We start from the raw sequence: 24,534 nt of genomic DNA, 5'->3' as shown, positions 1-24,534 counted from the left end.
CTGGAATTAAACCCCAATATGAGCCAAAGCATCTAAGATCTTCATGCTAGACACTTCTATCACTGACTTTAAAAGACAACAGTACCCAGTATGTTTTTTCAGCTCAGAACTATAGCAAAAGTCAAATCATTTCTATTTGACTTTGATAATAATGTCATTGGTGCTTTATCTCCTATACAGTCTGCACTACTGCAACTGTCTTTATTTGAGTTGAACTCATTTTAGTTTCTTCATGTTGACTGTCTGCACAGCATGGGCTGGTCCCTGGCTAGTCTGAATGAAACCCCCTATGAGCCAAAACGTGTCAGATATTCAGGTCAATGAAAACTAAAATAAGTGTTTTTCAACTGAAAACAATATGACATGTGGCATCAGGTTTTTCAGTAGAAAGTGTAAATTAGGCTTCAAGGGCCCTCAAGCCATCAGGACATTTGAATGATCGGTTTCAATATCATCTTGTCATTTTTGAGAACACGTTTGCACCTTTAGGTGTTATTCATTGTATTATTCGGAGCCTGTCTTTTAAGTATGTTTTCTTTTACTTGCGCAAACAAAGCCAAGGATTCCGATACAATAACTTTTTATTGTCTGTGAAGCACTTTATAAACCTTGTTTTGAAAAGTGTTGAACCAAAAAAAAGGTTGTTCTAAAAGCAGAAAAACATAGGCTTACCTCTGATGGGGTGTTAATGTTTATGTTCAAGCAAAACAAATTTCACTTGAAAATCTGTTATTGTTGGTGAGCGACACCGTTATGTAACTAAGTATATTAGGCGTCACTGTCAAAGAGCTAATCAGTTTCACTGCATTTCGCAGGAAGGAAATCAAAATGCAGTGGAAAATGCATCTCTGATATTTCATAACATCAACATATTGAACTCAATGAGATTAGTGCATGACAAAGCATAGGGAAACTTAGTCTTTAAAAGGTGAAATCGCCACAAGAGATAATGTCTACTGTATATGCAATGCGAGTTAAGTAATCACACCACAGGGCTCCTCCCAAAAGATGTAACGTGTGATGAGGTAACGTGGGACGCATTTGTGCTATGAAACACATCGCCGATTCCATCAAATATAGTGTATAACCTCGGATGTGCTAACACACTGCTATTCAAACACTTTCAAGACTGTCGATTCTTTGAAGCAAAGCTTTCAAGGCATAGCTTGTAACTTTTTTTAGTTAATTTTAGATTGTTGTATGATAAAGACGAAAAAATGTTTTAATGGAAAGTGAACCTGCTTCAACCACTACATTGTAATTAGCAAACAAATTGCCATCTCATAATGTCAGTGGGCTTCCTTTGTTTGTAGAAATATGGTACACTACTACCACCTAGTGGTAAAATTGCTTCCAAGACAGTACAGCCAAGGGTTCAGTTCACACAGCAACTTGTTATACATACCTAGTACCTGGTTGCAGACAACAATAACAAAAGAACGATACATTACATTTACAACATGAAAGATACAATTTATTAAATTTACCCACAGACAAACATTAAAAATGATCATCAAAATACAAATACAAGTGTCTTATTTGAAAATAATGACTGTAATGTAAACCTATTTTTATGGCAAACAACATCCGCTTATTGGCATCTGGCTTTCTCAAATTCCTGTGCAGTCTTCAGCGCAGTACTGTTCAGTCCAACAGACTGCATGTTCGTCATGATGGTAACTACTACAAATACAAGTGTCTTATTTGAAAATAATGACTGCAATGTAATGTCAACCTATTTGTATGGCACACAACATCCGCTTACTGGCATCTGGCTTTCTCAAATTCATGTGCAATCTTCAGCGCTGTACCGTTCAGTCCGACAGACTGCATGTTCGTCATGATGGTCACCACGACTCCCTGTGGGATGGCTGGACACCGCCCATGAGGCTGAATGGTCTCTTCACTGGGTAACACCAGAAGGACACTGCTAGCCCCGACGGCACCTCCTGTGTGTGACACGTAGTGTCTGCGATGCCTGCACTGGCCGTACTTCTGAAGTTTCTCCACCACAAGCCAGCCCTGGGCGTACAGCCCTTCCTTGTCCCAGCTGCCCTCTGTCCTGTCTACCGCGCTCCACAGATCTGTCACAGTCTGTGGTTTGAGGAAGCCAGGCAGGAAGCCTTTGGGGTCCTTTAGTTGGGCCAGTTGGTAGCTGTAGAGCAGAGCATCACCGAACAGCAGCAGGTCCCCTGCTGTGGATAGAAACCCACCTCCAGCCCATTTGTAGGAATTGTCCACGTATGGGCAGTTCACCACCCGCCCTTTCTTGTTGAGGTGATAAAACCTGAGAAACACAATCAGTCAAATTTATCCTCACAGAACCTCACAATACATATTTATCATATGCACTCAAATAAAAGGGGGGGGGGGGGGGAGAAATCATCACATGCACGTTTAGTAACAGGAACAGGTTTCTACAGAACTTTAGACCTAGATGGAGATTCTAGTTACTGTAGGTTTCTGATTACCTTGAGCGGTGGTAAATAATTGGGTCATTCTCATCTGGCACAGTGTTGAACATGCCTAATTCACGGAACATGTTCATCATATGATCCAGGAAGCGCTGGCCAGCAGCCCGCTCCACCACAGCGCTGAGTAGAGTGAAGGCATGGGTGGAATACAGAAATGTGGTACCTGCATGTACAGTAATAAAAAGATAAATCACTTTTAGCAAAATGCTGGAGAAAAAAAAAGAAAACAAATATTTTGCTTTCTGCTACAGCTGGTGCACCCGTTACCAGGTTTGAAAATGAGTGGGTCGTCCTTGAACAAGTCCAAGGCCTGGATGACACTGTCATAGTTGTCTTTCAGGTAGTACTCCTCCAGCTCAAACTCCTTCTTCCTCCGAGATGGCTTGGCATCCTTGCTCTTGTCTTCTTGTTTGGGTTTCTCTGTGTTTTCCGTTGAGCTCTTTTTCTCCAACACGGGGGGTTTCAGAGGTCGCTTCGCCTTCTCCCTATCCTCCCTTATTTTCTTGGCATCTTTCTCATAGTGCCGAATACCACTCAGGTGAGAGAGAACCATCCGTGGGGTTATCGTGACCTGAAAGGCGGGAACAGAGGAAACTGAACTCAATATGGAGAGGAGTAATGGTTGCTGAAGATGATTTAACTATGGCTCCTCGTGTTCATGCTGACTAACTTACATCTTCACCATCAAACTGTTTTTGTGGAAACTCAGGGACATATTGTTGGACTGGGACATCCAGATCTAGTTTACCCTCCTCACACAGACGTGCTGCAGCTGCAGTTGTGAGGGGCTTACTGATGCTGGCTATTCGCATCACTGTATCTGGTCCACACGGAAGACGATTCTCCAAATCAGCATAACCAAGCCCTGTAAAATAGTACAGATTGAAAGGCATGACACACTGAGAGTGTAAAATGGACCTTCATTTTATCTCTGGTTTTCTCCCAGGGTTAAATTTGTTCAATTAATACTGAGGATTTTACTGTGTAAATCGTATTAATTTATAATAGCACGCTGTACGCCACCCACCTTCACACCAGACTTTATTGCCATCAACTGACACTCCAACCACCAACCCTGGTGCCCCCACCTCATCCTGACAACAGCAAGATATCTGTGAAAACAGAGCTGATACACTGGGCAGGGGACGGTAGGGGAAATGACCAGTGGTGGAAAAAGTACTCAAATGTTTTACCCAAGTAAAAGTATCAATACTGCAATGCAGAAATACTCTTTTACAAGTAAAAATCCAGATTTCAACATTTAATTGAGTAAAAGTACGAAAGTATTGGTATCAAAATGCACTTAAAGTACCAAAAGTAGAAAGTACTCATTATGCAGAATGTCCCATTTCACAAGTTTTCAAATGTATAAAAATCGTTTGAAAATAGCAATGCAGAAATACTCTTTTACAAGTAAAAATCCAGATTTCAACATTTAATTGAGTAAAAGTACGAAAGTATTGGTATCAAAATGCACTTAAAGTACCAAAAGTAGAAAGTACTCATTATGCAGAATGTCCCATTTCACAAGTTTTCAAATGTATAAAAATCGTTTGAAAATAGCAGATCTTACAATACGTGCACTGGCCTCGCAAGCTTGTAGCTGTGCTATTTACAAATGGCCGAAATGTATATGGCTGAAGAAGTGGGTATATGTTTTCAGCCATGGTTCACATGACGCTCGTCTGTCACATGACAGTCATGTCTCAGGGCTAGTATGTTTTATAATAATAATCAAACTCTACAAAGTAACTCAAGTTTTCAAATAATTATAGTGGAGTAAAAAGTACAATATTTGGCTCAGTCTGAGATGTAGTGTAGTAGAAGTAATAAAGTAAAAATACCTAAAAATTGTACTTACAGTACTTAGTTGGTAAATGTACTTAGTTACTTTCCACCACTGGAAATGACACAATGACAGGTAGATAACATGACACCCACCTTTATGCGTCCAAGAAGGTCTCTGCTGACTGCGATCGCAGCCAGGTATCTCTGATCATTGTGATTGTCACGTACGTCCGCGTCGCACGAACCGTTAGTCGCATCAGTGTGATATTTAAGTCCTAACGCTAAAGCCACCCCCGCACCGACGCCATAATAAACCCACAGCCTGCATCTAGAGCTTCTGGAGGACCAGGTAAAACATGACCTTCTCCTGAGGAACTGCTGCTGCTGGAAGAAAACATGTGTCTGTTCGTCTGAGTTTTTCTGTGTAAACAAAGAGAATCGCCGCGCTGCGGGAAGCGACGGGCAGTATTTACATCTGGTACAAACACGGTTTGGCAGAAACAATCTTGACATTGTAACGAATACAAAAATAATAAACTTTGACTTGCTGCTGCTGCTGGTGATGATCGCTGGTGTTTACATTCAGTTCACTCAGGGTAAAAGTAACGTTTACTTCCTGTTTGCGTTTTTCTTTCTTCCCCTGTTCCAGACAGAACTAATCAATTCACGAGCCATAGACCAGTGGTTCTTAAACTTTTTTCATGTCAAGGACCCCCAAGTTTTTAAAAAATCCAATCATTTTTTATATTAAAAAAATATATAGCAGCTATTTGTGATAAGCCATCGTGTAAAATATGGATAAAATGGTTACAATGATTGTGATGCTGTTAACACATTTTGCTGGGGACCCCCTGGAACCCCCTCAAGGACCCCTGGGCGTCCCCGAACCCCACTTTGACGCTACCCTGTGAAATAACAAACTACGTCTTTCGCAATTGGTAAAGAATCACGAATATCTCCACAATTGTTGGCGTTGCAGATTATTGCAAGTTATTAAAGATTGTACTCTTTCCTTGCCCAGTTGCCCTTCTCTTTGCACCATTTTTCTCTCTCTCTCACACACACACACACACACACACACACACACACACACACACACACACACACCCGCTATGGTCAACAGTCCACTTCACTTTACACTTTATCGCCTTGCTGAGGTGACAAAAACGACTCTCACAGAGGTCACAGCCACTTACTCTCTGTTAGCACCACCACCACCAGATAAGCTGTCAACACTGAGTGGACAGTAGGTTTTACTTAATTTTTTGCATTGATTTGTTCTCTTCCATCTCATTTTTTTCTGACACAATCGAATTGGATTTTATATTTTGATTGCTACACCTACATTTTTGTAGTTCCATTCAAGAAGGTCAAATCAATCAAATTAAAGCAAATATAAGAAATATATATATATATTGTTCTATGCAGTAGCCTAACTACTTAATCCAATGTTTTGATTCTAAAAATAGTTATAGAAATCTAACAGCAATGTTCAGTTGTGCCTGCAGAAACACAGACACATGAACTCAAAGTGAGTAGGCCTACACTATTCTTGGTTCCCAAACCTTTGCTCGAGACTCAGAGAAAACCTCAGTGAAGTTAGCACCCCATATGATGAAAACTTGAATAAAAATGGTGTCATTCTTAAGTGCTGGATTTGTGCCGTAAATTTTAGAATTTGTGCTGGGTGCTGGTATAATTTTTGAGATATTTTAAGTTATATGGTTATGAGCTTTGCTGAGCGTTGCACCCCACACTTTTTGGCTCCAAATTGACCAAAAATTGTCTCATTGTCTCTCCCCTCAGGACCCAAGCAAGTGAAAACATAGATCTTGTAGATCGGCCATTTTCACCATTTCTTAAACATTTGTTTTATAATTTAAGGAATTTCTTAAATTTATTTATTCATGAAATCTTTTGAAAAATCATTGAATTTGTTTGTAATTCACGAAAAAATGCAATTTTTGGGGGAATGTTTTTTGTAAATGTTTTGAAATAAAATTAAAAACTAAATGTAGGAAACCAAAAATAAAGGGATATTTACTTGTGACCCATAAAAATGAGTGCCGTAGACAGTAAATATAATTAAGCTGTAAGATGAACAGGTAACCATGGCAGAAATAGCTTACCTACAAGCGCACAATGGTAGCTTAAACTCTTAAAACTCACCTGCAGGAGGGGGGGGGGGGATCTTCAATAGTCACAATGACATGTAAAGACATCAATTGTATTGACAGTAGGCTATAGGCCATGATACTGTATTTTAGTATATCGATTGTATATGATTTCAGCACAATTTACAGCACAAAATAAATTAGAAAATCTCAAACGTGTGCTTTTATTTATATTCACTATTTGTACATTTCAGTTATCACATACATTTGAAACATGTACATTAACGAAACATTGGTAAAACGATGCACAACCAGATAACCGAAATCATTCTATTAGACAAGATGAACAAATTTTGAACTGTGGTTTAAAGAAAAATGTACTGAAATGTATGTTTATGTTCCCATAAGCATACTCTACATTATAATTAAGAAAAAACACAGAAAAATAAATACACTTTGGGAGTGAAGAAATATACCTTTATAACCACTGTTACAAATAAACGTAAACAAAATAAAATTGAATTTTGGCCTTCATAAGGTAGTCAAAAAAATAATTACATTTCCCCAAACTGCTTGATAATACAGTAGCACCAGTATACATACAGTACAACCAGGCATATTCAATGTATACTTACACTCCTGAGGAAACTGGGATGCTGGGGCCAGGGCAGACAACATTAAACATGTGCATGACAGATTGAGGTTTAATTAAGTGCAAAATTTCTCCACTTTGTCCTTTGATAGAAATGTACAGTACGTGCATTATCAAATTGGGGTTAGGTTGTACCAGACTAATAACATTGTAGATTTATAACACCTTTTTTAACCAATGGCACATGTCTTTTCACCACATGACTTGTCAAGCTAAACACAATAATTATTTCAAAACGCATACGTTACAAGAATAAAATCAGCTCGCAAAGAACGGTTTCTCAAATTTGGACCTCATTAAAGGAAATGTTATACCTTCCATTTTACACAGTAAAATCCTCACTGTTAATTTACCCATTTGGTTACATTTGTTCACTCTTATAGCTAAAAGAACACTCAGGGTTTTACTGTGTTCCTTAGTTTGTTCCTCGGTTGAGTTCCACTTAAAGCAGTACGGTGCAATAACAATAGCATCTGGCTGTTTGTACTCCACCATGGAGATGGAATGGAAGGAGGGTTTATGGCAAGCAAGGTGCAAGTACAAAAAGCCCAAACCACAGTGTGTGTGCGTGTGTGAGACAATGTTTTCACATATTATTCAGTTCCATTAGAGTCTGGTCCAGCATCTGGTGCATATCGAGGTTTTCTTCTTTAGCATGTGACAGTTTCTCTGTGAGAACATCAAATGAACAACATTAACTATCACACCAACAAGCAAGCACGCTTCAATCAGATGTTTAGCTTGCATTAATACTCAAGCTGCACACAGTGCATCAACTCAGGTCAGTCACAAAGCTAACCAATCATGTTAACACGGTGGTTCCCAAACATGGGTTGGGACCCATTTTCAGGTCGCAGACTAATTTTTAAGGGTTGCGAGTAAGTATACAGTATATTTTTTCCCATAAATTAAAACAACTTCAATAGTGAAAATAGCTCACAACGCGTCATGCTTTGAGAGCTTGTAGTTCGGCCATTTTCACGGTTTTTGAAAATAGGCTCAGAATATATTTTTTGTAAGTTTGGGTGCCAGGTAAACACCACCATGTATCTTTTGGGTCTCGAGCTAAAACATTTGTGAACCACTGATCGAACCAGAGAGAAATGGCCAACAACAAACATATTTCAGGGTGATCAAGGTCTGATAATTGCTGCCACGCAAACCGATTACAGCTTACAACAAAGCGTTCCCTATATAGAATGCATTGATAGAATACAATATACACTACATCCATACAAATCCATAAATATAATGCAGCGTTATTGTGTTTTCATATATTCTGTATAATGTGCATACTTTAATAATCCCTGATTTTGAGTGCACTTTAAATACTGTGTACACAAGCAACACAATATCTCAAGCAGAGTAGGCTCAGATTGTCATTATATACACACAGTATACACATTTAAAGTACATGGTTAAAATGTAAGTCACTGTTTAGTCCTCATTCAAGACCAATCTTAGTTCATTAGTGAGAAGACGGTTTTTCTCAAGTTGCAGGTAGAGAGGATCTTTGCAGTCAGAAGGCAAGTAGAAAGGGAGAAAGAAAAGAAGGAGGATTCAGTGGAAAACAGGAAAAGAGCAGAGCATGTACCATGCCTGTTGGTACCTACCTCATCTGGAACAGGTCAGTGTAGTACCCCCCCATACGGAGCACATTCAAACCCAAGTCAAAAGAAGAACATCCACTGTGACGGCCCTATAAGAACTTGTATTATTAAAGCTAAAGCCTAAGGCCTGGTTTATACTTAGTTGTGTGCCGGTGTCGCACATCAAAATAGCAGATCAGCCATTTTCAATGCACAAAACAGTGCGCAAACAAGTATACAGTAAATCAGGCATAATTTATATTTCGTCATATGCTTCCCAAAATGATTTTTAATACCTGAAGTGACCGGTGAGTGACAATGAGGTACGGCAAGGTATAAATCTAGATATCTAGAGTATGATATCGTACCATATACAATTCTATATAGTCATATCAGCAGTGGAACTTGGTCAATTCTCATGGAGAATCAACATCTGATAATAGTCATTAGTCACAGGCACTGTATCTGTGACTTTATACCTGATAAGACAAAATTGAGACCATAAGGAAGTTGGCTCAACTGTGTTTTATTACTTATTTGATGTCAATGAATACTTTCAGAAGAGTACCAAAACAAAGAAGCATTAATCATGACCAATACCTTTAGACGGCACCTGCCAATGGCTTCCATTTTCTGGAATTTATGCGTTTTAATGAAAGAAGAACGAGCGAGTGTAAATCTATAATTTATTTAGATTAATGACAGGATACTGTACAAAGATCATGAGTCATCATCACTAGCATCCCAATGGATTCAAACAATCTGTGTCATCCTAAAGTACTTTGTCCACCACCCAGATGAGGCTAAATTGATCCTACAAAAGCCTAATTGATGCTTCTTGCGCCAACAATTTATCCAATTGAAAATACATCCCTCGTTTAACGGCATGTCGCACAGCACTTCTTCCACTGAAGCACAAATTAGGCTATACTGCACTGTATCTTCCTCTCCATTTCCAACCATTACTCCACCTGACCACATTCTCAGTACCAATCCAATGCAGATTCGTGCCTTCTGCTTTTCAAAACATTTCCAATGTCTTCTACTCCTGCCACAATACTAAAAGGTGTTGAAAAGTGCTAGCATGCATCAGTTTTAAATCATGAGAGCAGTCGCAACTCAGCTCAGCTTCTCTCAAGTACATGTAGTTTCAGATACTATGATTGCAATGCCGCTGCGAAATTGAGAGACTATACTTGGAACCAGTAAACAGTCTTCAGTTTCACAAACAAACAATGAAATGCATAACTTAAAATCAAGGCTTGCTGGTTTTATTTAACCATGAGAAAATAGAAAAAAAAGGAAAGTTCAAAAAAGAAAAAGGACAGATTAAAGAGATACAGCTTACATAGAAGGAAAGGACGTTTATTTTTACACAACGCAGAGAGATTCTAAGATTCTGTACAAGAGATGGGATCCAACTAACGTTGACATGAGGTGAAAACATGAGGAGAGGAAAAGCAAAAAGACAGAGAGGGGCTGGGAAAATGGAGAGCAGGCTGGAGAGAGCGGACAGATGCCGCTCAGCCGGCAGGAGGCGTCTTTGATGTGGTGTAAACAATTTATCTGTGTGGAAGAGAAGAAGTAGAGTGAACCAGGGGGGCTTGTTGGTGAGAGGGGGCAGTGAAATATTGAGATGCGCACCACAAATCAACCCAGAATGTCGACACGGCGGGAACCACAATGCACCTCTCAACCACTTTATGAAAATGTTCACCTGGGGTTTTTTGAATGTATATTTGTATGTATGTACAAGTATGTGAATCTGTACTATGCGTGGGGATACCTTGCTTGATTTAATATCTCTATGTTATATACTTTTTATTTTTGTACACTTTACTGCTTGTTTTTTATTTCTATGTATATCTCTCAACGAAAGGACTGAAGTTACTTCAAATAAGGATCCCTCTCATTTCATCTGGACTGAATAGCCCTTAACATGAGAATGTTAACTTTGCCAGAAATGTAATAATTTAATGTATATGTGATGCCCAACATGACCTAACCTGCTCTAAGAAAAAGAAAATAAAAAGAAAGTTTAAAAAAAAAAAAAAAAAAAAAGTTCACCTGTAATGTCATGCCCAAAATATGGATGCCAGTTTAAAAGTGGAGAGATACATTGCAGCCTTGAGATTCAAACGCACAATTCCTTGATTGTTGTTGAATTGAGCACACAAGTCATTCTTAAAATAGTGTGCCATGTGAAGCACACAAAGGGAGACCACCCAGGAGACGGTAGACAATGACATTTCAACCGACAAAATGATGCAACAAGAAACTTCCTCCACAAAACATACAAGGGGCCTTTCTAACAGACAGAAGTAGCCTTTCTTCCAGACAGAAGTCGACCATGTTAGTAGTCCAAACAAGTGACACGGAGTTATGCTTGATAAAGAGGGATTAACCTGGACTACAGGTATAATCAACAAGACTCATTCAAATGGTTCTTAAACACAATCTAGTGCATTTCAACATAATTCTCACATGCTGGAGAGCTTTACAAAACTATAGTCAATATTTGTAAAGTAAAGACAATAAAAAGGGGAAAACGCACAAACTCACAATGAACACTGATTACTTTCAACTTAAAGACGAAAAACGGGGAAAACGCACAAACTCACACAATGAACACTGATTACTTTCAACTTAAAATAATGAGAATAAATTTGAGACCCTCCATACTGTCTTTGTGCAAACAAGGACTGACACTGCTGATGCAATGCAGCACTTCTTCACAGCTACGCTAGTCAAGAAGGAAGTACGAGAATAATTTCTCACTAACTGTTATTGTTAAGGTTTCACTTTTGACAATGGTGGTTGTTCTACAGACATGATATACAGCAGTGTCTTTTAATACCACCTTAGTATTATACTATATTAGACCTATACAAATAATGTTGTATGTTTAGCTAGATGAATCGTCTCAAAATTGTAGGAACAGAGACAGATGGAGAAAGGGTTTATAATGAACGTATACACGAGTATACGTGCAGAGTGCAGAGTGATTGAATGTGCAGAGTGATTGAATGTAAAGGGGAAGTGTGTGTGGGGGGAGGGGGGGTGACCCCCACACACAAACACACACACACACACACACGGGGCACACGCAAGCAGGAGGAGGAGGTGGTGGTAGAGAATTACATGGAGGTCATGTCGTTGAGGGCGTGGTCCAGCTCCTCGCTGATGGCCTTGTACTTGAGTTTCTGGGCATACAACTCATCTATTGGGGTGGCAGGGGGTACAGGTGAGGTGAGGTGGTGGGAGGGGATGGCAGCATACATGGAAAGGAAGGCGGTGAAGAGTGGAGCAACCAGGCCACAGAGAGAGAAGATACACAAGCCATGAAGAGAGAGGCAGACAAACAAAATGGGAAAAGAGAAGGAAGTTATAGCAGAGAGGATGACAGAATAGAATTGTAACAAGAGGCCATGGCAAATTCCTACACGCGTTCCAAGGAATGTACCACCCATTTCCATACCGACACAGCTACTGCCTCAGCCTTCATAATTACTATGACAGCCATGTGAAACATTCTTCTACCCACACATGATTTACCTTCACCCCTTGCCCTAAGTCAATAATCTACCAGTAATACTGCAGATCCTGATAAGCGGTAAACATATCCTAACATAGTGAAGCCATAACTCACTTCCACCTACGGAAACAAAAAGTAAAACTATCAGCCAAGTTGTAGAATGCCACAAGCAGATTTATAGCTGCGTTTGAAAAAGAACAGTAATGAATATAAAGGGTGGAAATGGAAAAAGGTTCTGAAGAAAAGAAATGAATAGGCTTACGTGGGAAAATTTTGCTGAGAAAATTGTAACAACCACTTACCCAAATATCAATGTGGTTTATAACATAATGAGTTGACCATTTGAAAATACTGAGGAAAGTTCTACAATACCATTCTGATGCGAAAAGTAAGAAAATCATACCTTCCAGGTCATCAATGGTCTTCTCAAGCTTGGCTACTGATCTCTCAGCAAACTCAGCACGAGTCTCAGCCTGTGGTGGAGGGAGAGATTTAATGAGAACTCTTGCACCGTGTCATTCTGATCCTACAGCAAGTATAAAATAACATGGCCTCTGGCCAACATCTCCAGATAAGGTCTTGGGAAACTTGCCTCCTTCAGCTTGTCTGTGAGGACCTTGATCTCCTCCTCGTACTTATCCTCCTTCTGTGAGTACTGTGAGACGGAAAAGAGTAACACGAGTCAAACACATGAATGGCAATCTGTTGGCGTATATTCATATACTTAGGAAGATGGTCGCTATGAAATAAGGGCGTCTGTGTGGCACTCCAGGCTCTTTTGTTCCCTACCCACCAAGGACATGGAGGAGCTGAGGGGTTCAATGGGCATGCACTGGTCTACAAGCCACACATACCTTCTCAGCCTGGGCCTCCAGTGACTTCAGGGTGTTGGTCACAGTTTTCAACTCTTCCTCAAGCTCAGCGCATTTGCTGGTGTTTTAGGGGAGGGGGGTCAAGTGCAAAGGAATAGAAGAAGGATGGGAGGAAAAGGTGACGAAGTAGGGGGGACGAAGATGTACACAGACCAGGGGATGGACACAAAACAGGGACAGGAAAAGTAAGAAAAGGGGTAGAGGAAACAAAAACACAACAAAAAAGTAAGAACTAGGGAGATTCAAAGGGGAGAGAAACCCAAAGTGGCCCAACAGGGCAGGAATGTGACACAGAATTTTTAAGTAGAGTCTAAAGTAAAGGTAAACATGCTTTAGTATAAAAGTTAGTTCTTGTAGCTAATGCATTTCACACAAGTCTCTTTAAATATGAGGTTTAATTGTTGTGTACTTCCTGCCAAGTTAGAGGTGTGAAAGAGTCAAAGATGCCCAGAATAAAGAAATGTAAAAAAAAAAAAAAAAAAAAAAGCGTGAATAAGGAAAAGACCAACAAGTGGAACAAACAAGACAGAGATTTCATTCAGCGAGGTGAATGAAAGTCAAAAGAGGAGAGACTTCTACCAAAGATGCATCTATCGTTATTTCTGTAGTACCTTAGCGACGGATGAGTCTAGCGATTTTACGCTGTGCTCCAAAGCTCTGAGCTCTTCAGCCTCTCTTCGAGTCCGTCTGTTAGTGGGTGTGGCAGACATTCAAACCACAATGTGCATGCAAATGACCAGCACATGCAATAAGAACAAAGGGCACATTGCACATATTGAGAACAGGTCTTTGTGTTTTGTGGATTAGTTATTACAAAACCAACTGTTTAGAAACCTCAGCATCCATGCAGGTTAGAAGTGTAGATGTGAGTAGAGGTCTTACCCCTCGTTAAGCTCAGCGCGCTCCTCTGTGCGCTCCAGCTCACTCTCAACAATGACGAGCTTACGGGCCACCTTTAGGTACAGCACAACAAGTGTTACAATACAGTCCATAGACACACCAAACTGTATACATTTAACTCTAAGAGTGTACAAATGGACCCCAATGGACCGTTACGGTTCCATTTGGGTACATTTGTACACTCACAGAGTTAACGCTATGGATGGATTTATTATTACAATTTTGGTAACATAGCGGGGAAGTATTGTCTGTGCCGATTGAATTACGGTATGTACAGTAGTGTGTAGGTTGACATGTATACTTTGTGATTACAGATGAAAGACTTCAATCTTTTTAATATTTATGATTGTAAGCATGGCAGCATGGGGTGGCTCCTGTAAGGCTGCCAACATCTGGGAAACTCGCCTCCTCGTATTTGCGGTCAGCCTCCTCAGCGATGTGTTTGGCCTCTTTAAGCTGGATCTCCTGGAGCTCCATCTTCTCCTCGTCCTTCATGGCCCTGTTCTCAATGACCTTCATGCCTCTGTGGGAGGAACAAACAGGCAGGAGGCGTTAAAGAGTCACCTACACTCATTGTAAAAAAAATCTGTAACTTAATGCGGATCAATGCGCCCGGACGGGCAGAAAGAACGCAGGTGGGAAGATGCCCCGACAGCAGACACAGGGCCTCCCGGAGGACGCACATTAATACTGGGTGGTGAATCTTTAATATGCCCTTCCAAAGTCAAGGGCTGACAGCGTCCCCCTGCAGCAGAGGTAGGGGATATAGTATAGCTTTTACATTTAAGATGACAGTAAAGGACTGTACACTGTCAGACTCTGCTACTGTGACGTCATTAAGCTCTGCTGCACAGAGGGGCCGTTTGTGTCCAAAACAAAAGCCAAGGGAAACACAGCCACATGGCCCATTTATCCACAGCATCCCAGTATGCCACTGAATACGGCTCATGTTTGCTAATATGCACTGAACAGTCTGTGAGCTGCTTGTGCAAATGTACACAAAGGGAGAACAAGAGATTCCAAATGTATGTCTGTCTAAGTGTCTATAAGAACCCACCTCTCGCTCTCATCAGCAGCCTTCTCAGCCTCCTCCAGCTTGGTCAAGGCGGTTGCCAGACGCTCCTGAGCGCGATCCAACTCCTCCTCAACCAGTTGGATACGTCTGTTAAGGGAAGCGACATCGGCCTCAGCCTGATGGGGAAGAGAAGGAGATGAGAACGTAAGAAAAGTTGTAGACAAACACAAGATCAGGGTTTACGCACAGATACACATACGTGTCTACACACAGGTGTTTACACAAATACAAAACATCAGCGCAAAGAATGCAGGAGAGTTTGATTTTTTCACTATGCCTACAGTATACACAGTCAAATCCAGTGTGCGACTCTTAACCACATTAATCCTAGCGTCCTTATTTTGGGCATGCCATTATAGGTGAAATTTCTGTTTAATAATAATAATAAAGTTTTTAAATAGCCAAAGTACAAAATTGGGCTAAGTGGTTAAGAGTTAAATTAACAAACACTCCACAGAGTTTACAGTGCAATTGAGGTCTCTGATGTAATTTTTGGCCCTGAGCTGAAAGTAAACATTGTTAAAATGCCTCTCAATGAGAATCTCTAATGAGAACGCGGTCCCAGACTGCAAGAAGGTTGAATACCTAGCCTCATTAGTCAAGGCCCTAGAGAACAAGGCCAGGGGCTATTCAACTGTACTGTTAATGCAAACACAATCACAGATTTGTCCCAAGGTGAAGCACCAATGTGTTTTAGTATTCCAGTAGTATAGTAATTTTAAGGTTAGTCATCATTAAGAGACATATCAGGAGAACCACAACAGCTACAAGTGTGTTCAATGAGTAATTATGTATTTAATAAGTCGTCTGAACACTGGTTTGTGGAAACCTGTACTGCTTCTCCATTACTGGTCTGTAGGCCTGTATATGAGACCTGTGGTAAGAATGTATAATCTTTAATGTTTGGTGAGGCAACGCAATCCACCTAAGTTTGTGTGTGTGGTTTAAGAAGACAAACTCCAAGGTCTCTTCACCTCGCTAGCCTAGTAACTCACTGTGTAAAGACTTTGAGTGTGCTGTGCAGGGGCAAAGTGCACTATGTTGTGAATAGTGACAAAAGTGACTGTAGTTGAAACCAGTGAACCACAGATAAATGTATCAGCTCAAACACTGGTTTCAACCCCGCCCAAAAAAAACACCCCATGTTTGCTTAAATGTATTAAAAGATAGGCCATATATTGAGCTTGTCAAGAGATTATAATATTCTAGATAGACTTATATTCATTTCCCTCTCCTAATAATAGCTGCAGCATGGTTTCTCATGGTAGGAAGGCAAGTCAGTCACCACTCTTTGAACAGAACACCCCTTGTCCTTATATGGGCAATTCATAGCCTACAAACTACAGCAACAAACTGGTTCCTCTATGCATTTCCTGGTGAGATCAAACCGTTTGACTGCAGAACAGTGTTAATGTTGTCAGTTGCACTGCAACAAAAATGCATGGATAGTTGTCCATCTGCAACCAAGGAGGCTGTTGCAACGCTGCAGGGTTGAAACTGATCACTTCTTACACCCTGAGATAACGTTAATCTGGGCAATAAAACCGAGAGCTATGGGTGATGTGTTACTGAGACACACCGTTGTACGATCACGTAAATAAGCTGAGAAAGCTCAGTTTACAGCACTGCGGGGTAGCAGACATTCCCCCCTATGGAAGAGGAGGGCTGCTCGCCTCGCATCCCCTCCAAATATACTATTATACACGAATACAAATATATAATAAATTACGGATGTAATTACGGATATAGCGGACGACACGCGCGCGTTATTTTTTTTTTCCTTTAATAATAATGCTAAACATGCTTACGTCTTCTCTGCTCTTCCTCTGAGAGACCAGTTCTCTCTGCAGCCTCTCGGCTTTCTCCTCAGCACCGTCTGCCTGCTCTTGCAGGGATTTGATCTTTCGCTTAACCGACTCCACCGACGCAAGTCCAGCCATTGTTAATAATTGTAATAATAAATGCTAAAATTGGTTGTTAAACTACAGAAAATGTCCTTGTAAACTGCACATGAGGCGACATATGCCGCCTTGGAATGTCGTGTGTTCTGCGTGAGGACAGGCTGCACAGTGCGCCGGATTTTTAAAGACACACTCAACGGCGGCACTCATTTCCACCGGAAGTAACAGTGTAGTATTTTCTGATAAAGCACAGTTGGTGTAAAGTAACTAAGTACATTTACTCAAGTACTGTACTTAAGTTTTTTTAATTTATTTTTTTACTTTACTCGGAATTTTACTTGTAACCGAGTGTTTCTATATTGCAGTTTTGCTACTTTTACTTAAGTAAAGAAATGTAGTACTTTTTCCACCACTGATTATTTATTATTATTATTATTATGCTGTGTGTATCTGCGGTGTGTACACGCATTAAATACGAATGAGCTATAATTGATTATAAAACCAATATTGTCACTATAATTACTAGGACACGCCCAGTTATTATTGATTGATTTATGAGTATAATTATTTACAGGCTAACTGTGAGCATCCATCAGCTCATGGCTAGGTTTCTTTGGTTGAGTTACAGCGCCCTCTGCCGGACATGCTTGAGCAGTACACATAGGTGGTGGAAATACTGTGACACCAGGCCCGATCAATGGATAACCTATTGGTCGATCCCTACTATAAAATGTTATGCTTAATCTTCAATTCTTACATGACGGTTGTTTACCTAAACTGACCAAATGTTGAATGTTGACTGCCAAACCCAGTTCCTAGTGGTTCTGACATCTAAGTTGATGTTTTCAGTCATGTTTCTAAGAGGATCTTTAGTCAAATATAGGCTAATTATACCATTTAAAAATACATAAAATAAAATAAAAAATTGTAAATAATATTTTCTATTTCTTATTTAATGAATGTTCATTATAACATTAATGAACATTTGGCATGGGCGTGTTCACTCTCCATGCTACTGTAGGTTTACTAAAAGCATTGGCATAGTTTTCATTTTGCATGATCGGAGCAAAGAAAAAGTCTAAATACTCTGCTGTAGGCCTATATGTGGGGTTCAGATTATTTGAGAACTGGAGAGTAAATTAATTATTCATTGAAGATTTTTCAATAATTGGTCTACTAAATAAACATTTCCTTGAGGAACCTCATCCTGTGGCAAGACGCGGCCACAGCCCTGAAATGTGCGCTCTATCCTGACCATATAAAGCAGTGCGCTATATTTATCCATTCGCTTCTTTAGTCTACTCTGCGCTCCTGGAAGACTGTGGCTTGCTTCAGCAAGTTCACTCTCCTCTGTGATCTTAGCCTACTTTAACCAAAGAAATAGTTAACAACAATGAAGATATCTACAATGTATAGCCCAAATAAATTAAATAAAAAACAACAACTTAGATTTGTTTAGTTTCTATGTTGAGATTGGTTGGATTTTTGGAATAGGTCTAGCCAATTGTCCATACATTCTTTGCGTCGATTCGTGAGTGAATGTGGATAGTGAGCAGTGCCAGTGAACAGTGAAACGACAACTCAACAATAACATGACCTGCTGTCAGTATAACAATTTGTCATATTGACAAACAATATTTTGCCAATGATGGGCAGGTGTGCAACACCAATATAACCACTACCAGGTAAATTAGCATCCCATTAAGAACGTATTTCGACAGATCAGTGGGCTATAAAAGACAGATCAAGCCCAGTCACGTTGATGCTGTCGTTTCACAAACTCACAGTGACAAAAAAAGATGTGAAGAAAGCTAGAAAGTGCAGGAATAGGTGCATTTGTGTGTGTGATTGTGTCCCCTTCATATACTTACGTCGGCGGCCTTCTTGTCGGCAACCTCAAGTTTCTCCTGGGCGTCTTTAAGAGCCTCGGAGTACTTGTCCAACTCATCCTCAGTTCCCTTGAGCTTCTTCTGCAGAGCTACCAGGTCATCCTCAAGCTGATCGATCGTGCGTGTTTTATTGAGTGCAGATAGTTTTTTCAGAAGAGGGTGACCAGCGTGGAAACAGAGTGCGTGAGGCAGCAGGGCGCACGGGGCGCACAGAGCGCAGACAGACAGACAGAGACAGACGGACGGACGGACAGATGGAGAGAAAAGAGAATGGAGAGAAAAAAGTTAGAAGAAGTTCATGCAAGTGTAATAGATTACCTTTGCCGCCACCTCATCGGCGCTCAGCAACTTTTCCTCTGCGGTCTGGAACTCCTCAAACACTTTATCTCTCTCGTCTTCGGTAATGCGTAATTTCTTTTCCATCTCTCTCATTTCATCCTCTAACTATATATACATGCATGTAAAGGAAACAGTAGCTTTACTTAGTTAAGTATAGCTAGTGCAGTGGTTCTCAAACTTTTAAATGTCAAGGACCCCCATAACTTTGAGAGTGTACAGATGGAACCAAATGGACCCGTATAAGGGTCCATTTGGTTCCATTTGTACACTCTCAGAGTTACAGACTTACAAGGGTCCATTTGGAACCCCCTCAAGGAACCCTGAGGGTCCCACGCACCTTGAGAACCACTGAGCTAGTAGGCTATAGGTTTTAAAATGACAACAAAACATGCAACTTAATTCACTACAGTCGATCAATTAAGCTACTATTCATAATTAAGCTATAACATAATTGTTGACATCATTGACTTTCACAGGCAGTTGAGATAGAAGATTTAGAATATCCCCAAAAACCGCAGAAAAATTGCTCTAATTCTTAATTTTAAATCCTTATTCGGAATCATCGGTGAAATCAATTAATCCATTATGTAGGAGACGATCCATTTAACCCATGAAGTGCTGCAGCTCTCAGCCACACCGGTAATACTCCTGCTTTTTTCTCTCTACGGTTCTTTGGGACCTTCCAAAAAACAAATGCCGACCTGTTTGCTTCTGTCCTCGGCGGCTTTCTTGTCTCCCTCAGCCTGCTCAGCTCTGTCCAAGGCATTCTCCTTGTCGAGCTTGAGCATCTGCATCTTCTTCTTAATGGCATCCATGGCTGTTTATTGTGTTGTTGCTGCACCAAAAGGTCCGAAAGAAAGGAGACTGAGGAGGTTTCGAGCGTCTGTGCCGAACTGAACGCAAAGCTGGAGTGCGAGCTCTTCCTGGCTGTGATCTGTCAAATATGTACTTTCAAGGGGGGGCCACTGGATTCCTTTGGCCATCCACTACTTTTTTGGGTGTGGGCGTGTGGGGTGCCTTCAGTTTTTGTAAGGATCAGCCCTGCGATTCGTCGCTCCCAGACATTTGACCGCTGATATGCCTATATATGGGGTGTGATGGGCAAGCCAACAGCTCCTTCAAGGAAGCCTTCCCTATTCCTAATGTAATAAAAGCCATTGCATGGGCTGAGACGATGGAGGCAGTTAACTTTGAGGGGCAACTGGCTGGATGCATCTTCTGTTATCTGTAGTGTAACAAGTTGGTGTATAATTAATAATAGGACAACTTGTTTCCAAATAGCAAGTTGGAGGTTGTGTCTTTATTCAGCATCATCTATGGCAATTCTATTTGCGGCATCACTTTATCCTTGATTTAGGTTTGGGTTTCGTGCATGTCATGTCCTACTGGCTGACTTACCTTGATTTAAATCTATGTCACCTAGGGTGACTCGGCTTACCATTCAGCTATTTCTCATTTTGGGCCCTGACAGGCTGGGATCTGGACCAAGAGAAAGCTCTGGCCAGGCTTTCATCAGCTTACAGCTACTGTGTGTGCAGAGACACTTCCTCAGGGATGCGTTGCATTAGTCCAGTAAAATAGCTTCTGTCAGTGAGAGACTGAGGTCAAACAGGCCCTAGAGTCATTGTTCACAGTCTGAGATGTGTAAGATAGGGAGGCGTGTAGCCTAGTAGTAGGCTACCTGATAATGTATTGAAAACTGTAAACTGTTGATGTGTGGCTGTAGCTGAGTAGCCCTCTAGGGACAGTCTAATTAGATGGTATTTGTAACCTAATTATAACCACCAAGCAGTTGTATGTTGGAGAAGAGAAAAGTTAAATATACTACTATATATTGATTCACTAATCCACCATCAATTGATATTTTATATTGATATTTTATTTTATTGTTTTTGAGAGTGGACAACATTCTGTTATATGGTTTATAACACAAACATAATGCCGGTGTGATAAGACTACATGGGTTCTTACAGAGCCTCTTCTGCTCTTTACAAAGATTCTCAAGCAGATATTTTTAGTATCGCCTTCTTAAACACCTGCCTTGGTCAGTAAAGTAGCACCGAGACTCTCTGCCAAGTGGCCAGGGCCCACTGCTATGGGATATGCCCTGAAAATAATCTACATCTATAGTGGACAACCAAGTCGTGTCTGTTTCTTAGATCATTACATTAGTAGTACAGCCTACAGAAATAACTATCTGCAATAAAAGCATGCATTGCATGTGCACTTTGTCAAGTTTAAAATTGTCATACACGTAACGTTTGAGCACTCTGGGAACCATTTGGTAAAGCTTTGTTTTTGCCTCTTATAGATAGATAGATTATTAATCCCAGAAGGAAATTTGTTAATTTCTGGAGGCACCACCTTTTTTGTGTAAAACAGGAACTCGGTTTGGCTCCTCCCTTTGCTTAGTCCATTTCAGTTCTTTAGTGTTTATTTCTACTAACAAGGCAGTGGTGCTGAGAGATTCACTTTTGAATGCCACAGCAAAACAAAGGTTTATATCAAGGTCTGATTATCCTGCAAGCACCTGTTGTGTTGTATAGGGTTGTAATAGGGGCGAAACAGTGGATAGCCGGATGGTGTGTCAACCAAGTGGTCGGGGCATCCTGGATTCGATTCCGATCTATGTTGTGTCCTTCCTCCTCTCTGCCCTCCGTTTCCTGTCTCACTGCAATTCTATTTGAAGAAAAAAAAAGAAAAACCCAAAATATATATTGTCAAATACGGACAATAAAGACTTTGTTTCTGGTCAGCTTTTCCCTATTATTTTCCAGAATACAAATCTTACCAGAGTGTGTTCTGTTGCACTTTTTTCTTTCATGTATTTCTCAAGCCGTGAGCAATGCGGCAAAATGTTTGTTGTGAGGTAAAATGTTTAGTCGATTAAATCACAAACAATGCATGTATACTACAGACAAACAAGGACTGAGATTGTTAATCTCTAAGTGTTATAAAGTGTAAATTATGCCATTACATTTTATTACTGACAGTAAAGCGCTTTGGGCCTGCACGACTTCTTTACTTTTGAATTGCAATTTGATCTAATACTAATTGTCTAGTATTTTCACTCTGAGAACTCAGGGGAGGTCTGTGGTGGCATGTTGGATTTGCTGAGGCATTCTGGGAATGAAAATAACCTCCATTATCATGTTTTCCTTCAACATATTGAAACTGTAAAAATAGCCCTAGGTCCAATGAGCCTGCTTTGAAGTGAGCAGTCACAAAGCTTTTTCTCCGTCTAGACGTTGCCTTCCAAACTCAGATGTTGGAAAATTAGAGTGGAAGCGTTACTGTGCTCACACGTACAGGTTTAGTTATTTACAGGTGTGCTCTGGAGATAGTGAAAGAAATCAAAAGACATGCTGAGGCTATCTTTATCTTTTTATTTCACCATATTAAAGGGCATTATGATAAATGGCAACAGAGAGAGAGAGAACCTTTGAAATGTTACTGTCAGTGTTTTGGCTGTGGCAGCTTTCTGCAGCTACAGTTTCCCTTTCCATGCCTCTGAAGTTAAAAATTCTCCAGAAGTATATAATTTTGTGCTCTTTGGGGGAAAAAAAGAAGCAACCCACAGCTACTCAAGTCTGCTTCTGGCCCTTTGTCAGAGAATCTGATGTTGTCTTCCAAAAAGCATTGCATTGTAAAATACAAACTACAATTTTATAGTACAAGATTTTGTATACAAATCTTATTCAGATGTAAAGAGAAAACCCTGGTATGTAGCTCACTGATTTTGTGGTTTCTTACCTTTTAAGTATTTATTTTTATGGTTCAATCTGCTTTTAAAACATTCATGCCATCTACTCAGTGAACAGGTTTGGAAAGGTTACTTTTGAAATGTAATCTGTTACAGATTTATTGACATTAAAATTGTAATAAATTACAGACATTTGACTACTTCATCAAAGTAAACTCCCCAGGTATTTCCCTCAAGGTGCAAACATGTGATACTGTGTTACTTCCCAACCCTGTTAGTGAATAGTAGCCTTTATACACTGTCAAATCCCAGTGTTAATTTACAGGCCCATTTGGTTCCTTTTGTACAACAATGAACACTAAGGATTTTGCTGTGTGGTCGTGGACACTTGGGTCTTAGACTGGCCTCTGCTTGTGTCCAGCAGAAAACAGTGTGTCTTTCCTGCGTGAAGATCACCAGGTTAAGCTAGGAATCGACACGGTGCTCTCCCTGCTAGGTTGCAGACAGCTGAGATGCTCTGGCCAGACCGATCAAGAATGCATTCCTCTGTGTCTGGCAGAGACAGTCCTGTCATCGCACAATTGCTGTTCTTTTCCATGGATGGACTTGATAGTGATTCCAATAACACAATTTTATTCAAACTCAAGTTAGAGAAAAAAGGTTACCTGAATGCAATCTGATTCAGACAACTTTACTCAAGATTAGAGAAAAAAGGTTACCTGAATGCAATCTGATTCCGATAACTTTAGAAACAAGTAGCAGGTTCAGTTGCAGGTGTTGCAAGTTATTTTGGGGTCTTTTTCTGAGCCTTTATTGATAGCGACAGGGAGAAACAGGGAGAGAGAGCAGGGGAGTGATATGGCGCAAATGGTCTGCCCGGCGCGGGGGTGTCAAACCGGGGACTCACTGTCAGGCATTAGAGCCTATGTGCATTAGAGCCTGTGTCTCTACCACTCAGCTACCAGGCGCCCCAGTAGCGAGTATTATTGACAGTGCAGTAGGCCTATTTCCAGTTGTCTTCATGGCTATGGTAATGGTATACAGTATCAGTTGATCTGGTACAGTGAGGCTCCCCAGCATATATGGAATGTCCGGTTTCCCTCTGTGGCTGGCTACTCAGGGAGGAGCTGAACTTGACTCAGTTGTTGTGCGTGAGAATATGTTTGCATAACTGGGGCCCTGGGAGAAGAAAAAAAAACAACTAACATGGCTAAATACTGCATGCATATCACAGCTGAATCTATGTCTCTATAAATAAGGAATCATTATGTCTACATGGAAGCCTTATCTTTATGTCTATATGGAAGCTTAATTATTAATTATGCATCTCAGCCAGATAGAAAGGTGAGTTTTGTCTCCTTATTTCCTTGAGACAGGACATTTGTCTTTCCACTGCCCTCTTGGAAAAAACACAACATTTGGTTATAAAACAATGTTATTGTAATGGGCCAGTATTTGCGTATATGCCACCACTACCGTATACTACAGGACAGTAGATGGCATACAGTCTCTGAAGAGGAAATCAGCTGGGGAATCTAAAGCTGAGAATAATTATATTAATGTGTTAAGGCCACAGTACAGTGACCCTCTAAGAAGCAGAGTGTTAGTGGGCTTCTTGTAAAATACCATCTGAGGATATCTGCAGACATGGGGGGCGCAGATATATATATAGAGCGCCTTGGATCTCTGTGACCGCACCCTTA

General features: G+C 40.5%; 2 protein-coding genes across 6 annotated transcripts; both read right to left on the bottom strand.

Annotated features, from left to right (window-relative positions):
• Positions 1-1,452: 1,452 nt before the first annotated feature.
• lactb (lactamase, beta) lies at positions 1,453-4,843 on the bottom strand. 2 transcript variants are annotated; one of them, XM_084060188.1, is made up of 6 exons: positions 4,416-4,843; positions 3,502-3,586; positions 3,149-3,339; positions 2,742-3,045; positions 2,472-2,637; positions 1,453-2,287 (listed from the first exon to the last, which is right to left on the bottom strand). In XM_084060188.1, exons 1-6 carry the CDS (start codon positions 4,773-4,775, stop codon positions 1,762-1,764), a joined length of 1,632 nt encoding a protein of 543 aa, XP_083916314.1. In that variant the 5' UTR covers positions 4,776-4,843; the 3' UTR covers positions 1,453-1,761. The 2 variants fall into 2 exon arrangements, with proteins under 2 accessions (XP_083916314.1, XP_083916315.1); XM_084060189.1 differs by having other exon boundaries at positions 3,502-3,568.
• A 2,087-nt stretch (positions 4,844-6,930) lies between these two features.
• tpm1 (tropomyosin 1 (alpha)) lies at positions 6,931-20,062 on the bottom strand. Of its 4 annotated transcripts, none has more exons than XM_084060500.1 (10): positions 19,830-20,059; positions 19,108-19,233; positions 14,982-15,115; positions 14,330-14,447; positions 13,907-13,977; positions 13,007-13,082; positions 12,745-12,807; positions 12,556-12,625; positions 11,759-11,837; positions 9,967-10,183 (listed from the first exon to the last, which is right to left on the bottom strand). In XM_084060500.1, exons 1-10 carry the CDS (start codon positions 19,941-19,943, stop codon positions 10,180-10,182), a joined length of 855 nt encoding a protein of 284 aa, XP_083916626.1. In that variant the 5' UTR covers positions 19,944-20,059; the 3' UTR covers positions 9,967-10,179. The 4 variants fall into 4 exon arrangements, with proteins under 4 accessions (XP_083916628.1, XP_083916627.1, XP_083916626.1 ...); XM_084060499.1 differs by lacking the exon at positions 19,108-19,233 and adding an exon at positions 18,772-18,897 and having other exon boundaries at positions 19,830-20,053; XM_084060502.1 differs by lacking the exons at positions 9,967-10,183; positions 11,759-11,837 and adding an exon at positions 6,931-7,697 and having other exon boundaries at positions 19,830-20,062.
• Between the last annotated feature and the right edge of the window lie 4,472 nt (positions 20,063-24,534).

This window comes from Gymnoscopelus microlampas, assembly GCF_963454915.1.
Source record: "Gymnoscopelus microlampas genome assembly, chromosome: 6".
In the NCBI taxonomy this organism is placed as follows: Eukaryota; Metazoa; Chordata; class Actinopteri; order Myctophiformes; family Myctophidae; genus Gymnoscopelus; species Gymnoscopelus microlampas.
This window is presented reverse-complemented; position numbering and strand designations above follow the sequence as displayed.